The sequence below is a fragment of the Salmo salar genome, chromosome ssa14 (genome assembly GCF_905237065.1).
Source record: "Salmo salar chromosome ssa14, Ssal_v3.1, whole genome shotgun sequence".
Classification (NCBI taxonomy): Eukaryota; Metazoa; Chordata; class Actinopteri; order Salmoniformes; family Salmonidae; genus Salmo; species Salmo salar.
In genome coordinates, this window is record NC_059455.1 from 20,104,350 (window position 1) to 20,119,938 (window position 15,589).

General features: G+C 44.2%; 1 protein-coding gene across 3 annotated transcripts in view; it reads left to right on the forward strand.

Moving 5' to 3' along the window:
- The window catches only part of LOC106568822 (extended synaptotagmin-2), a 60,196-nt gene that overhangs the window by 37,848 nt on the left and 6,759 nt on the right, over positions 1 to 15,589 (forward strand). For all 3 annotated transcript variants that reach the window (XM_014139511.2, XM_014139512.2, XM_014139513.2), the window contains exons 9-17: positions 313 to 433; positions 687 to 863; positions 1,083 to 1,168; positions 1,320 to 1,368; positions 1,468 to 1,557; positions 2,328 to 2,423; positions 6,476 to 6,550; positions 6,667 to 6,753; positions 10,313 to 10,462. In XM_014139511.2, the coding sequence (XP_013994986.2) occupies positions 313 to 433; positions 687 to 863; positions 1,083 to 1,168; positions 1,320 to 1,368; positions 1,468 to 1,557; positions 2,328 to 2,423; positions 6,476 to 6,550; positions 6,667 to 6,753; positions 10,313 to 10,462 (931 nt within the window). The remainder of the gene's footprint in view (positions 1 to 312; positions 434 to 686; positions 864 to 1,082; positions 1,169 to 1,319; positions 1,369 to 1,467; positions 1,558 to 2,327; positions 2,424 to 6,475; positions 6,551 to 6,666; positions 6,754 to 10,312; positions 10,463 to 15,589) is intronic.

A 15,589-nucleotide genomic window follows, 5' to 3' on the forward strand; every position in this document is an offset into this window, starting at 1 on the left:
CTGACAGGACATTTCCCTGTGATGGCCTGTACACTGCTGTGTAGCCTCTTCTGCTTGGATATCAGTCTCGAAAGTCACCAGATCACTGTTAAGTGTCAGCGCCACAAGACACTGAGTAGTGCACAATATAGGGAATAGAGTGCCATTTGAGACGCAACATGTTGGTTGAAACGGGATGGAGGTAGAATCAGCCTAAATGGAAGATGTTTTCTATCTGTGTCTCCTGGCCTGTGTGTGTTATAGCCTGTGTCTCTTTGTCCCCCGTTAGTGGCCTGTGTGTGTTATAGCCTGTGTCTCTTTGTCCCCCGTTAGTGGCCTGTGTGATAACCTGATCCAGGACATCATCTACAGCTACCTGGTCCTGCCTAACCGCATTACCATTCCTCTGGTGGGAGAGGCTCAGCTCTCTCAGCTTCGCTTCCCAATACCTAAGGTAGGGAGGGACGGACGGATGGAAGATTCCCACTAATCACTCACACTACACTGAGTCTGAAAGCAAGACACACATTCCACCGTATGAAGCCAAACCTGATGAACGAATCAAACAAATGTCCTACTGTTTTTTTGCTATGTTGAAATGCAACCTATCCCTTATGGCATTGTTGAATTCCAATGTTGTTAATGTAATACATTAAATCACTATGAGATATGTATGAACTCAGTGATGTTGATCTCTCTCCTCCCAGGGCGTCCTGAGGATTCACTTCCTAGAGGCCCAGGAGCTGTTAGCTAAGGATATGTTCCTGGGAGGGATAATAAAGGGCAAGTCAGACCCGTACGGGGTCCTTCACATCGACAACCAGCTGTTTCGGAGCAAGGTGATCAAGAAGACCATCAATCCCAAGTGGAACGAAGTCTATGAGGTAGAGAGAACATTTTTAAACATCCACAAAGTGGTTCAGGAAGATTTCTTAAGATAACTTATGTTGGGAAAGATTTCTTGGGTCTTTGACAGTGTGAGAGAGAATGGAGTGGGTGGGTTGTCTGACATGAACTACATTCCAGTACATTACCAATATGTTGTCCTGTATGCAACCGAGAAGGTCTAACTGTCATCACGCCTGTGTGAATGTGACCTTCAGGCTATGGTGTATGAAAACTCAGGACCACAGAACCTGGAGATAGAGCTGTTTGATGAGGACACTGACCAGGATGATTTCTTAGGAAAGTAAGTGATAGATCTTAATCCTTTTAGGATCCTTCCTCAGCCATCAAAATCACTTGAACGTCATGCATGATTTCTGCTGTAGCACATTATGCTATCATGTATCAGCCACTCTCTCCAATGAACTCACAGCATGTGTATATTTCCCTTGCAGGTTATTGATAGATGTCGCTGAACTTCAGAAGGAACAGAAAGTTGATGAGGCAATGTGTATTTTGTTTTGACTCCTTTCTCTATAGAAACACTCAATTGTAAATATATGTGATCATCCAGCACACTGAATTCCTTCTGTTCCGTTCCAGTGGTTTGTCTTGGAGGAAGTGAATACCGGAAAGCTGCACTTAAAACTGGAGTGGCTGTCTCTGCTTCCCACTCGTGAAAATCTTGATCAGGTACCGCCTTTTATCTACTTAGCACCCCATTCCCTATATAGTGCAATACTTCTGACCAGGACCCATAGGGAGTAGGGTGCCATTTGGGACACAAATAGATCAGTCTGTATGTTAAGGAGTTTTCAGGCCTTCAGCTTTAAGACACTTAACATGAATAGGTCTACATATTCCTCCATCCACTGGAGAGAGAGTAGATGAAACATGTAGATTAGAGGGATAGATCGGGGAATCCAAGAGGGAGTGCTCACCCTGTTTGAACTCTGTAGTTCTTATTTAACGTCTGTTCCATCAGTCCACTCCACAGGAGGTTGGTGGCACCTTAATTGGGGAGAACGGGCTCGTGGTAATAGCTGGAGCGGAATTGGTGGAATGGTATCAAATCCATCAAACGCATAGTTTCCAAGTGTTTGGCGCCTTCCATTTGCTCCGTTCCAGACATTATTATGTCCACTCATAGATCCCAGTAACACCAAATGGTACCCTGTTCCCTATATAGTGAATTACTTCAGACCAGGGCCTATAGGGTTTTAGTCAAAAGTAGTGCACCAAATAGGGAATCGTGTACCATTTGGGACACACACTGTGTTTCTGCAGTCCATTATATCTGTGCTGATGAGACACATCGTTCTATGTTTGACCAACAGTACAGATTGCTCTTAATATATTGGACTAGTGTTCTGTCTAGGGGGAGTACATCAAGCTGCCTCACACTACAGTAACTACTGTGCTGACTAGTTACTTTGTCCGTGTCCTCTCCCGCTCTCTCCCAGGTGCTGACCAGCAACAAGGTTGATAAAGGACAGGCTAATGACGACCTGTCATCTGCCCTGCTGGTGGTCTTCCTGGACTCAGCAAGGAGCCTCCCTGTAAGTCACTCAACCTGTGGTAAAGTCACTAGAAGAATAGGAAATAGCACAAGAGCTACTGCATGCTTAAGATTGATGAGCCGTTCTGCTTGGGCTAATGTGTAGCAGAGAAAAACATCAAGCATTGGGACCGTTATAATTAGAACTCGGATGGGGAAACACACTACATTGCCTTACTGTATCTCCGCACAACTTATTTGACCTGTTAGTTATGAGATGGCAATGTCAAGTTTTCTGCTGGCCACAAAACATGATACTTTATTGTGCCGGTCTACCAGTCATGAGACGGTATGAACCACCCAGTTCACCCCAGCTTCTCCCACCTGCCTCCTCTTCCTCTAACTGCTCTCCTGCTTGATCTCCTTCCCTTCCCCTCTCTCCTCTCATGATAATGTTAATATCCTCTACCTCTCTTCCCTCAGTCTCAACTGGTCACTCACACTAATAGTCTGCCAAAGGGATACATTATTGTACCTCAAGTTTTCTTTCTATATCACCTGTGAAATAACACCATTAGTTTTGGCTCTATTTGCATAAATGCATAGCATAGGCAAACCCTGTTTCACATGTCTCTTTGTAGACTCCTCCTCCTCTTTGCTTTCTTCTCTCTGTTTCCCTCCTCCTCTGAAGACAGTGTTCAAGGGGAACTTGGGTTCCGGCTACTTAAAAGAGAGGAGAGCTTTGGGCCTAGTCTTTAGGGAGAATACTGCCTCGCTCTAAAGGACCTTATCCGTGTCCTCTGGCATGTTGAATCCTAGTTTCATTTTGCCAAGGTGGGATTTTTTTGGTACTGAAGATTGAAACAAAGTAACTACTTGTGGCCAATAAGCATGTTGATTGTCATATGACTGATTTCTGCATGAATGAAGTTCTTATTAAAAAAGTATAATTTTACATTATGCACGAAAAGATAGAGATTTTGACAGTGATGCTGTCAGTCATGATTATAGGCATGCCTTGTATAAGATATCTAAACAAAAGAAAGAGGCTTGTTAGCGAGACCTCTCTGTGGATTGCTTTCCATCCATCCATCCCGCTCACCCAGCCATTCCTAGCCCGTTGGTGAGTTGTTGCCTCAGCAACAAACACTCTCTCACTAGAGGGCAGCATTTGATCATCTCCACAGTTTACATGGGACTCTCACCCTGCTCAGCGTCTCTTCAATTCCAGACAAGTGATCTCAGAGCATCTCCCGACTCCAATATCCTCTAACACATCCCTCCCAAATCAAATAAAACCACAGTACTTAGTCTAAAAGCCTAAGTATAAAAAATAATGTAATTTGTAACAACAATACAGAATGAATAGGTAATATGATACAGAATGCAAGGATGTTATGCAAAGTACTGAATGTAATGCTTCACTCTGGATAAACATTATTATTCATTTGTACTGTAGATTAATTTGTTGCTAGAAATGATGTCTGTGTTGTATGAAAGTACTCATCAAGAGATTGACTCTATTCCATTTACCCATCGAGATAATACAGTATCTGGAATGACATAGATGTACACTAAACAAAAATAAATGCAACATGCAGTTACAGTTCATGTAAGGAAATCAGTCAATTGAAATAAATAAATTAGGCCCTAATCTATGGATTTCACATGACTGGGAATACAGATATGGGGTGTGGATCAGTCAGTATCTGGTGTGACCACTATTTGCCTCATGCAGCGCGACACATCTTCTTCGCATAATGTTGATCAAGCTGTTGATTATGGCCTGTGGAATGTTGTCCCACTCCTCTTCAAAGCCTTTTGCGAAGTTGCTGGATATTGACAGGAACTGGAACACACTGTTGTACACGTCGATCCAGAGCATCCCAAACTTGCTCAATGAGTGACATGGTGAGTATGCAGGCCATTGAAGAATTGGGACATTTTCAGCTTCCAGGAATTGTGTACAGATCCTTGCGATATGGGGCTGTGCATTATCATGCTGAAACATGAGGTGATGGCAGCGGATGAATGGCACAACAATGGGCCTCAGGATCTTCTCACGGTATCTCTGTGCATTCAAATTGCCATCGATGCAATTGTGTCCGTTGTCCATAGCTTATGCCTTCCCATACCATGACCTCACCTCCACCATGGGGCACTCTTGTCACAACATTGACAGTAAACCGCTCAAGACGCTGGTGAGGATGTAGATGAGCTTCCCTGAAACTGTTTCTGACAGTTTCATCAGATGTTTGGGTGGCTGGTCTCAGACGATTCCGCAAGTGAAGAAGTTCCTGGACCGGGGTGGTTTCACGTGGTCTGCTGTTGAGGCCGGTTGGACGTACTGCCAGATTCTCTAAAATGACGTTTTATGGTAGAGAAATGAGCGTAACATTATCTGGCAACAGCTCTGTTGGACATTCCTGCAGTCAGCATGCCAACTGCACATGCCCTCAAAACTTCTGTTGCGTGGTGAGACATCTGTGGCATTGTGTTGTGTGACAAAACTGCACATTTTAGAGTGGCCTTTTTATTGTCCCCAGCACAAGGTGCAGCTGTGTAATGACCATGCTGTTTAATCAGCTTCTTGATATGCCACACCTGTCAGGTGGATGGATTATCTTAGAGAAGAAGAAGTGCTCAATATTGGGGTGTAACAATTTGTGCACCACATTTGTTTGGCAGCTCATGAAACATGACACTAACACTTTATATGTTGTGTTTATATTTTGGTTCAGTGTACATACAAAACACCATAAATATCCCCATATCCAGACCATCTCACTCCTGTCACTGGACTGCTTTGTCAGTGTTGGAATAGTCCTTCTGTTTTCTTCATATTGTATGCTCCTCTTTATCTCCCATAATGATTCTCCTGGCTATGTCACTGTCAATACTCCTCATGATTAATTCACTTTGTGACCATCATGTTGTTAGTCTTGTCCCTGTCTCTACCTGTTGTCTTGGTGTGGTCTTCATCGTTGCTCCATTCCATGATTTAACCTCCTCTTTCATGCCCTCTCCTAATAACTAACCCAGTCTCTCATGCCTGGGGGAAAAAGCGCAATCCTTTAGAATTCAACCATGATGGTTTGAAGAAGGCCTCAGTCAGTAAGGCCATCAAGGTAATGTAACAACAGTGCATGCAGAGCCAGCCAGACAGACAGTGAGGAGGACTAGAGGCCCTGCTTGAGTATCTTAAAAAGCACCATTCCCGTAGCACAGTAAGACTGGTGAAAGCGATGTTTTCATCTGTCCACTCACTTCCAGATACATTCTTAAGGTATTCTAACAGGGCCTAGACACACACTGCAGTTGGCCCTGTGACCAGAGAAGAACACTTTAGTAGTGGAACCAAATACAGTACCATGTTGTAGGCTGTGTGTGTTATCTGTTAGGACATGGATTAGTATTGATCAGTTTCCTGAGTACCAATCTGTTGATTATTATGAAGTAATAAGCAATTTGTGAAAGTGGAAAGCAATTTAGTTGATTAGACTAGCATAAACTGTATTGATTGTTTATATCCCAGTGAGTAATATTGCTTACAAGTTGTTTCCCACCCATATATTCCTACAGAACTGCTGCTGGAGCATTCAAAATGCCTTGCAAGTTGTTTTGGGTTCCTTGTTTTGTGTTATTAATTAACAAACCCCAAACTGTTTGTGGATTAACACTGCCTTCCATGCACCGTATTCTAAAATTCTGATGATGTACGTAACAACTGTGTGGTGTGAGATAATTAACACACCAAGAAAATCTCAACTATAGTTCCTGCTGTTATGGGGTTTTCTATAAACCAATTATGTAACTACACTACTTACTTCCTGATCTCAAGTTTGAATGCTTCTGTATTTAGCCAATGAGGGATGAATATGGGGCCTTACATCAGGCCACTTTTTTTATATATATATTAACAGAATCTTTATTTCAGAAAAATATAATAATTTATAATACAACCATTCTAAATTTGGGATGCTCCATAATTTATTTAAGTTAACCTATATTTAAACGTGTATATTAAATCTGATTAAAGTAATACCGATGAAGTTAACATCTCACAGTTCAAGAGGTTATTCTGTGTTTTTATACCTGTTCTTTCCATTTCAGTCTGGTAAAAAAGTGGGCAGCATCCCGAATCCTTTTGTCCATTTCACAGTTGGGCAGAAAACTTACGACAGCAAGGTAATCCAACAGGCCATATTTCCTATATTATATAAACAACATACTGCAATGCCATGTGAATAGCATATTCCTGGTCATTTTCACTGCCTCTAACATGGTCCTTTTTCCCCAACCAGACCAGGTATAAGACCAACGAGCCTGTATGGGAAGAGGCCTTCCCTTTCCTCATCCACAACCCCAAATTCCAAGAGCTGAAGATTGAGGTACGGGTTGTAGGCATGCTTTTCCTACTGAGTGACCTCATTGTTTACCATTTAGTTTGACCTCTATGGCTATACGTTTAACATTTGTCATTTATCCGACACTATTATCCAGAGCGACTTAGTTTGCTATGTGGGAAAATATCACAAGCATAGAAAGTGCAGGTTCAGGTTTTTTTTTTGTGTGTGGGGGGGTGGTCGAGTTGAAGAGGAGGATTATGTAGGGCGAAGAGACCTGAGGTGGCAGAATGTGTGCTCGGATTGGGGTGTAGGGTTTGAGCATAGCTTAAAGGTAGGGAGGGGCAGTTCCTCTTGCTGTTCCGTAGGAAAGCATCATGGTCTTGTAGTGGATGCACCTTCAGCTGGAAGCCAGTGGAGTGTGCGGAGGAGCGGGGTGACATGAGAAAAGCGAGTTTCAATAGTCCAGACGGGTGATGACAAGTGCCTGGATTAGGACCTGCGCCGCTTCCTGTGTGAAGTAGGGTCATACTCTACGGATGTTGTAGAGCATGAACCTGCAGGAGCGAGTCACTGCTTTGATGTTTGCAGAGAACAACTGAGTTCTGTCCAGGGTCAAGCCAAGGTTTTTTGCATTCTGGGAGGTGGACACTGTGGAGTTGTCAACCGTGATGGAGAGGTCTTTGAGTGGGCAGGCCTTCCCCGGAAGGAAGAGTAGCTCCATCTTGTTGAGCTTGAGGTGGTGGCCCGACATCCAAGTTGAGATATCTGCCAGGCACGCAGAGATGTGTGTTGCCACCTGGGTGTCAGAAGGAGAAAAGTAGTTGAGTGTCAGCTGCATAGCAATGATAGGAGAGACCATGTGAGGATATGACTGAGCCGAGTGACTTGGTGTATAGAGAGAAGAGGGCCTAGAACCGAGCCCTGGGGGACACCAGGAGTGAGAGTACATGGTGCAGACACAGATAAACTCCATGTCACCTGTAGAAGCGGCCTGCCAGGGAGGATGCAATCCAAGAGTGTGCAGAGCCTGAGACACCCAGCCCTGAGGGTGGAAAGGAGGATCTGATGGTTCACGGTTTTGAAGGCAGCGGATGGCTCTAGGAGGATGAGAACAGAAGAAAGAGAGTCAGCTTTGGCAGTGCGGAGAGCCTCCGTGTCACAGAGAAGAGCTATTCTCTATTGAGTGACCCCTTTTGAAGCCTGACTGGTTAGGGTCAAGAAGATTGTTCAGAGAGATAATGACAAAGTTGATCAGAGACATCACGCTCAATTGTTTTGGAAAGAAAACAAGGGATACAGGTCTATAGTTTTTGATGTCAGTTGAGTCGAGTGTTGGTTTCTTAAGGAGGAGAGTGACTCGGGCCATTTTGAAGTCCGAGGGGACGCAGCCAGTGGTTAGGGATGAGTTGAAGAGTGAAGTGAGGAATGGGAAAAGGTCTCCAGAGATGGCCTGGAGGAGGGGATAAGGTCGAGAGGGCAGGTTGTTGGGTAGCCAGACCTCACTAGTCGCAGGATTTCATCTGGATAGAGGGGAGAAAGAGGTCAAAGCTAGTTCTGTGTGAGTGAGACCAGTGGACTCAATAGGCTGAGTGAATGAGTAGTAGTTGTCGTCAACCTTCTTTTTAAAGTGGTTGACAAAGTCGTCCACAAAGAGAGAGGGAAGGGGATAGAGGATTAAGGAGGTGGATGGGATGGAGAAGGTGGAATAGTTATCTCGTCTTCGAGGCAGAAGCTTGAAATTTAGAGTGATAGAAAGTGGCTTTAGCAGTGGAGACAGAGGAAGGAGTGAAAAGATGATAGGACCTCCAGAAGAATTGTTGCCCGCAGCCCTGTAAGCTTACAATGCCACGCAGCAAGAAGGGAGGGCCGAGCCGGCCGGAAGGAATGTGAGTCAGGATGGGGAAAGGGAGTAGAATAGGGTCGATGAGGCAAAATCAGGAGACAGGAGGAAGAACGATTTAGGATGAGGGAGAAATGATAGGAGAGAGAGCAAAGATTGCGACGGCACATGAGCATGGGTAGGGGTTTAGTGGTTAGGGTTGGAGACAAAAGGAAACAAAGTAGTGATTAGAGACCTGGAGGGGATGTTGCAGTGAGATTAGTAGGCGAGCAGCCTCTAGTAAAGATGAGGTCAAGCGTATTGCCTGCCTTGTGAGTTGAAAGGGTGAGGTCAAGAGGCAAGGAGGAGAAAGAGTTGGAAAGAAATTAATAGAAGGCAGATGTCGGGAGGTTGAAGTCGCCAAGTACGAAGAGCGGTGAGCCATCGTCAGGAAATGAGCTTATCAAAGTGTCAAGCTCATTGAGGAACTCTCCAAGGGCACCTGGTGGGTGATAGATGACAATGTTAAGCTTGAGTGGAGAAGTGACAGTGACGGCATGGAATTCAAATGAGGAGATGGACAGGTGAGAGGGAGAAGAGAGAAAATCTCCACTTCGGAGAAATGAGTAGCCCTGTGCCACCACCATAGTCAGATGATAAAAGAGCAGCTGGAGTAACAGTGTTCTCTGGGGTGATCCATGTCTCCGTCAGGCCCAAAAAGTCAAGGGACTGAAGGGCAGCAGAGGCTGAGATGAACTCTGCGTTCTTGACCGCAGATCGGCAGTTCCAAATGCTGCCAGAGACCCGGAATTCCACATGGGTTGTGCGCGCAGGGTACACTCTATTAGAAGGGTTGCAGCCAAGGGGTGGGGAGCGACTGTAAAGCCTACAGGGAGAGGAGCGAACAGGTATAGAAAACACACATAATAGGCAAAGCTACAAAAGAGCAAAATGAGATCAGCAGAAAATAACTAGGTAAAATATTAAAGTGAGAGAGTGGTGTGGAGCCTTCCTCTTTCCTTCTTCGAAGAACTCGGCAGGACAGTCTTTGTTTCGGCGACGGTCTGACAGCTGCCGCTGAGAAACCAGGGGGAGACTGAAGTACTAACACTAATTGTCTAGCAGTGGTGGAGAGCATACCTCCCTGTACTAATTGCTGATTGCCTAGGAGAGGTGAAACCACTTCCCCTCCAATACAGCCACTTACTAAAACAAGTCACAAATTGCCCTGCTCCTTAATCCTGGTTGATGTGTCAACAGCTATCTGCAAAAGTATGAACAGTCAGCAGTTCACACACCAAGTAGGCTACTGGGAAGACGGGTGTGGCCTGATTTTGACAAAGGTGGGATTACGGTGGGATTCTAGTGTGAAACTGAGCCAATTATTATTATTTATTTTTTATCTTTTTGGGGGTGTCCCGAATTGCACCTTATTCCATATTTAGTGCACTCTATGCCAATAGGGCTCTTGTCAAAAGTACTGCACTAAATGGAGAGTATTTGTGACACACACTATGGCTACAGTATGGCCTTACAGATGATTTAGTGTGATTATGGTGTGGGATTTAGCTGATTTTGTCTGCTTGTTTACAAAACTCAGCATATCTGTGAAATTCTGGGTGCACGGAGCATGAGAGGGAATTTCGGGTCTGTAAATTCCAGCTACTGTAGTACCTGTGCACTGCCTATTTGTAAGTGCACTAGAATTTACAGTGACTTGACACGTGGTAAACTTCTGCTTTCATATAAAAAAAAACACATGTGCCCCCTTTCCCCCCTCAGGTAAAGGATGAGAAACATGATTGTTCCCTGGGGACTCTGAGCCTGCCCCTAGCCCGTCTCCTAGAGGCTGAGGACATGACGCTGCACCAGCGCTTCGATCTCAAGAGCTCTGGGACTAGCTCCACCATCAAGATGAAGATGGCACTGAGGGTAAGGGTCCATGAGGGTTTGAATGGGGCTCTTTTAGTCATGCACATTTGGCTGTGTCCCAAATAGCACCCTATTCCCTATGTACAGTGGTTTCTCAATTAAAAGTTGCGTAATACTGCGGTATAGCGTGGTACGGTGTGTTACTGTGCTTGCCGTTAATGCTCGTTCGAACCACCAGAGGGCAGCTTTGAGCACATCTACTCCATTTATTGACGGGCATTTGAAGCCGAGGAAAGATCATCATGGCATGCAATTGTGAATACACTTCATGATTATAATGTAACTCTATATTTAATTATAAGCACACATCTGTTAATACAATCAGTGTTTGCTTCTTTGCTCACATCATTTGACCAGTGCAGTTTGAGATTATATATAAAAAAGAAAATGCATGTTACAGTCGCCTATGTAGGCCTATAGCCTACTGCACCTAAAACATCCGTTAATACAAGTCCTTCAAAAGTAGAAATATGGGCAGAATATTGTATGAAATATTTGGATGTTGAAAGGCTGATGTTTGGTCGTTTTAATTCAAATCGGGTCATTTCAATTCAAATGTGACTCATTCCATTCGCCATTCTCTTGGTGATATTATATCCTGGCCTTTATTTAAGATTATTTTCAGGTTATTTTCAATTTAAAGAATGTATTTTCTTCCTGAAGAACAACAACCATTCACCAACATCCGCCACTTTCGGATTTGTCCAATTTAATGGCTCATCAAGGCGTGAACTGTGACCAATGTCCATCACTGTAAGCCTAGTGCTGTATTCTAAAACTAAAAACACAGCTTCTACAGTAGTAGAAATATATGATCTAATTTGATTTGTAAAAAAGACTGTTTCAAAATGCAGATGTTTATTAGGCTACTGTACAGTGTGACAAAAAAAAACGACAGGAAAATTAGATTTGACAATAGCATGGATTGGGACTCCATCTCATCCCTCACCCTCTTCAACGCGTCATTCTTCCCCTGACTCCGCCAATGCGGCCTGACTATGGACCAATGCATCAGCCGTCGCCCCGTATCTCTGCCCTCGGAGAAGGTTTCTCTATCGGCTGGTTTGCCTTCAATGACTCGATCTCGGTCTTCAAAGTTAGAATCTGACCCAGTGCAGTTTCATCAGATGAGCAGAATGGTACCGCCCTGAGCCCCCAATCTTTGCTGTACTAAGGACATAAAAAAAAAAAATCTTTAGAACAGGCTATCTGGGGTTGATTATAATTTGTTTGTAAATCATTGTATTTGTGTTTTTTACACCGTTCCAAATGGTTAGAAAACGATTGTAATCTAACAGGACCTGTTTGACACACATACTGTAATAAAGCACGTAGCCCTCGCTTTTCCTACCCTCCTTCATCTTCTATATTATTATACACTAAAGATCCAAAGCTAAGATCCTAAGAGGGAAATTGCAGTAAATCAAATGATTAATTTCCATTTACCGTCCATAAGGATGGGGAGCCGCTAGTCAAAATATATTTATCATGCATTCCTGAATGGACATGTTAGATGAAACGACTTGAGTTGAGAATATTGGTAGATCCAGAGACCAAAAAGTTGAACAGATAAACACATTTTTGATTTGCAGGAGTGTCTCTCTCCTCTCGCACTAGAGTCCTGCATCAGGCAAAAAAAATCAGATGGCAGGTGGTCCCGGAGTTGAGCTTGTATTTGATTGTGGGAGTTGTTAATAAAATAGTTTAATTGAAACTTAAATAATCTAAACAATATTGAATGTAAATATTTGGTTTTATGTCGGCTATAGGCTTTCATTAGAGATAACAATGCCGCCGGAGAAGAAGGCTCATGTGTTTTCTGTTCGTTTATTTGCAATGTTTGTAACATTATTTTTTTACTTATTTTCTACATAATGTTGCGGCTACCGTGTCTTCTGACCGAAAATAACTTCTGGACATCAGGACAGCAATTACTCACCACAGACTGGCAGAATCCTTTTTTTCCTTTAACAAGCCTGACGTGAATGATATACTGATTTCTCGGGAACAGGCCCAGATCCCCGTGATTTGCGTGAAGAGGTGGCAGAGAAAAAGAGGCCAGCGGGCGGGCTGCCTTCTGAGAATTTGTAGGTGATCGAATAAACCCCCACTTCCTTCCATTCTGCTAGCAAACGTGCAATCTTTGGAGAATGAAATAGATGACCTCCGTGGAAGATTAAACTAGCAACGGGACATTCAATTTTGTATTTTTGTAAATAACAGCTGGTGGACAATATCTAAGGAAGTCTCGATCTATTGCTCGCCTGAGGTAGAGTATCTCATGATAAGCTGTAGAACACACTATCTACCTAGAGAGTTTTTATCTGTATGCTTCGTAGCTATTTACATACCACCACAGATTGATGCTGGCACTAAGACAGCATTGAATGAGCTGTATTCCGCCATAAGCAAACAAGAAAATGCTCACGCAGAGGGGCGGCGCTCCTAGTAGCCGAGGATTTTAATGCAGGGAAACTTAAATCAGTTTTACCAAATTTTTATCAGCATGTTAAATGTGCAACCAGAGGGGGAAAAAACTCTGGACCACCTTTACTCCACACACAGAGATGCATACAAAGCTCTCTCTCACCCTCCATTTGGCAAATCTGACCATAATTCTATCCTCCTGACTCCTGCTTGCAAGCAAAAATTAAAGCAGGAAGCATCAGTGACTAGATCAATAAAAAAGTTGTCAGATGAAGCAGATGTTAAGCTGCTGTTTTACTAGCACAGACTGGAATATGTTCCGGGATTCCTCCGATGACATTGAGGAGTACACCACATCAGTCATTGGCTTCATCAATAAGTGCATCGATGACGTCGTGACCGTACGTACATACCCCAACCAGAAGCCATGGATTACAGGCAACATCCGCACTGAGCTAAAGGCTAGAGCTGCCGCTTTCAAAGAGAAGGACTCTAACCCTGACCCTTATAAGAAATACTGCTATGCTCTCCGACAAACCATCAAACAGGCAAAGCGTCAATACAGAACTAAGATCGAATCGTACTACACCGGCTCTGACACTCGTCGGATGTGGCAGGGCTTGCAAACCATTACAGACTAAACAGGCAAGCACAGTAGAGAGCTGCCCAGTGACACAAGCCTACCAGACAAGCTAAACTACTTCTATGCTCGCTTCGAGGCAAATAACACTGAAACATGCATGACAGCACCAGCTGTTCCGGAAGACTGTGTGATCACGCTCTCCGCAACTGATGTTAGACCTATAAACAGGTCAACATTCACAGGGCCAGATGGATTACCAGGACGTGTACTGCGAGCATGCGCTGACCAACTGGCAAGGGTCTTTACTGACATTTTCAACCTCTCCCTGTCCTAATCTGTAATACCAACATGTTTTAAGCAGACCACCATAGTGCCCAGGAACACGAAGGTAACCTGACTAAATGACTACCGACCCATAGCACTCACGTCTGTAGCCATGAAGTGCTTTGAAAGGCTGGTCATGGCTCACATCAACACAATTATCCCAGAAACCCTAGACCCACTCCAATTTGCATACCGCCCCAACAGATCCACAGATGATGCAATCTCTATTGCACTCCACACTGCCCTTGCCCACCTGGACACAAGGAACACCTATCTGAGAATGCTATTCATTGACTACAGCTCAGTGTTCAACACCATATTGCCCTCAAAGCTCATCAATAAACTAAGGACCCTGGGACTAAACACCTCCCTCTGCAACTGGATCCTGGACTTCCTGACGGGCCGCCCCCAGGTGGTAAGGGTAGGTAACAACACATCCGCCACATTGATCCTCAACACAGGGGCCCCTCAGGGGTGCGGGCTCAGTCCCCTCCTGTACACCCTGTTCACTCATGACTGCACGGCCATGCACGACTCCAACACCATCATTAAGTTTGCCGATGACACAACAGTGGTAGTTGGCCTGACCACCGACAACGACGAGACAGCCTATAGGGAAGAGGTCAGAGACCTGGCCGTGTGGTGCCAGGACAACCTCTCCCTCAACGTGATCAAGACAAAGGAGATGATTGTGGACTACTGGATAAAAAGAGGACCGAGCACGCCCCCATTCTCATCGACGGGGCTGCAGTGGAGCAGGTTGAGAGCTTCAAGTTCCATGGTGTCCACATCACCAACAAACTAACATGGTCCAAGCACACCAAGACAGTCGTGAAGAGGGCACGACTAAACCTATTCCCCCTCAGGAGACTGAAAATATTTGGCATGGGTCCTCAGATCCTCAGAAAGTTCTACAGCTGCACAATCGAGAGCATCCTGACTGGTTGCATCACCACCTGGTATGGTAACTGCTCGACCTCCGACCACAAGGATCTACAGAGGGTAGTGCAAACGGCCCAGTACATCACTGGGGCAAAGCTTCCTGCCATCCAGGAAGGCCCTAAAAATTGTCAAAGACTCCAGCCACCCTAGTCATAGACTGTTTTCTCTGCTATGGCACGGCAAGCGGTATCGGAGCCCCAAGTCTTGGTCCAAGAGGCTTCTTAACAGCTTCTACCCCCAAGCCAGAAGACTCCTGAAAATCTAATCAAATGGCTACCCAGACTATTTGCATTGCCCCCCCCCTTCCTTTTGCACCACTGCTACTCTCTGTTGTTATCATCTATGCATAGTCACTTTAAATAATTCTACCTACATGTAGATATTACCTCAACTAACCGTTGCCCCCGCACATTGACTCTGTACCGGTACCCCCCTGTATATAGTCTCGCTATTGCTATTTTACTGCTGCTCTTTAATTACTTGTTACTTTTATTTCTTATTCTTATACATGTTTTTTTTTAGCTGCATTGTTGGTTAGGTGCTCGTAAGTAAGCATTTCACTGTAAGGTCTACACCTGCTGTATTTGGCGCATGTGACTTATAAAATGTCATTTGATTAGGTTATTAGAAGGCTCTTTTAAAGCGATTTAAGTTGTCAATGTGCCTCATTGCATTGTGAAAATAAAAATATATATAGTAGTTAATTCATAGCATGGTTTCTTTTTATCCAAATGTTGAATAGACATGCAGACGAATTGATTCATACAGGAAAGAGGAATAATAGCCTACTGTCTGGAGTCATAAAAACTATTAGGCTAAATAAATTGCTGTTACTTTGTTGGGTAACTGGT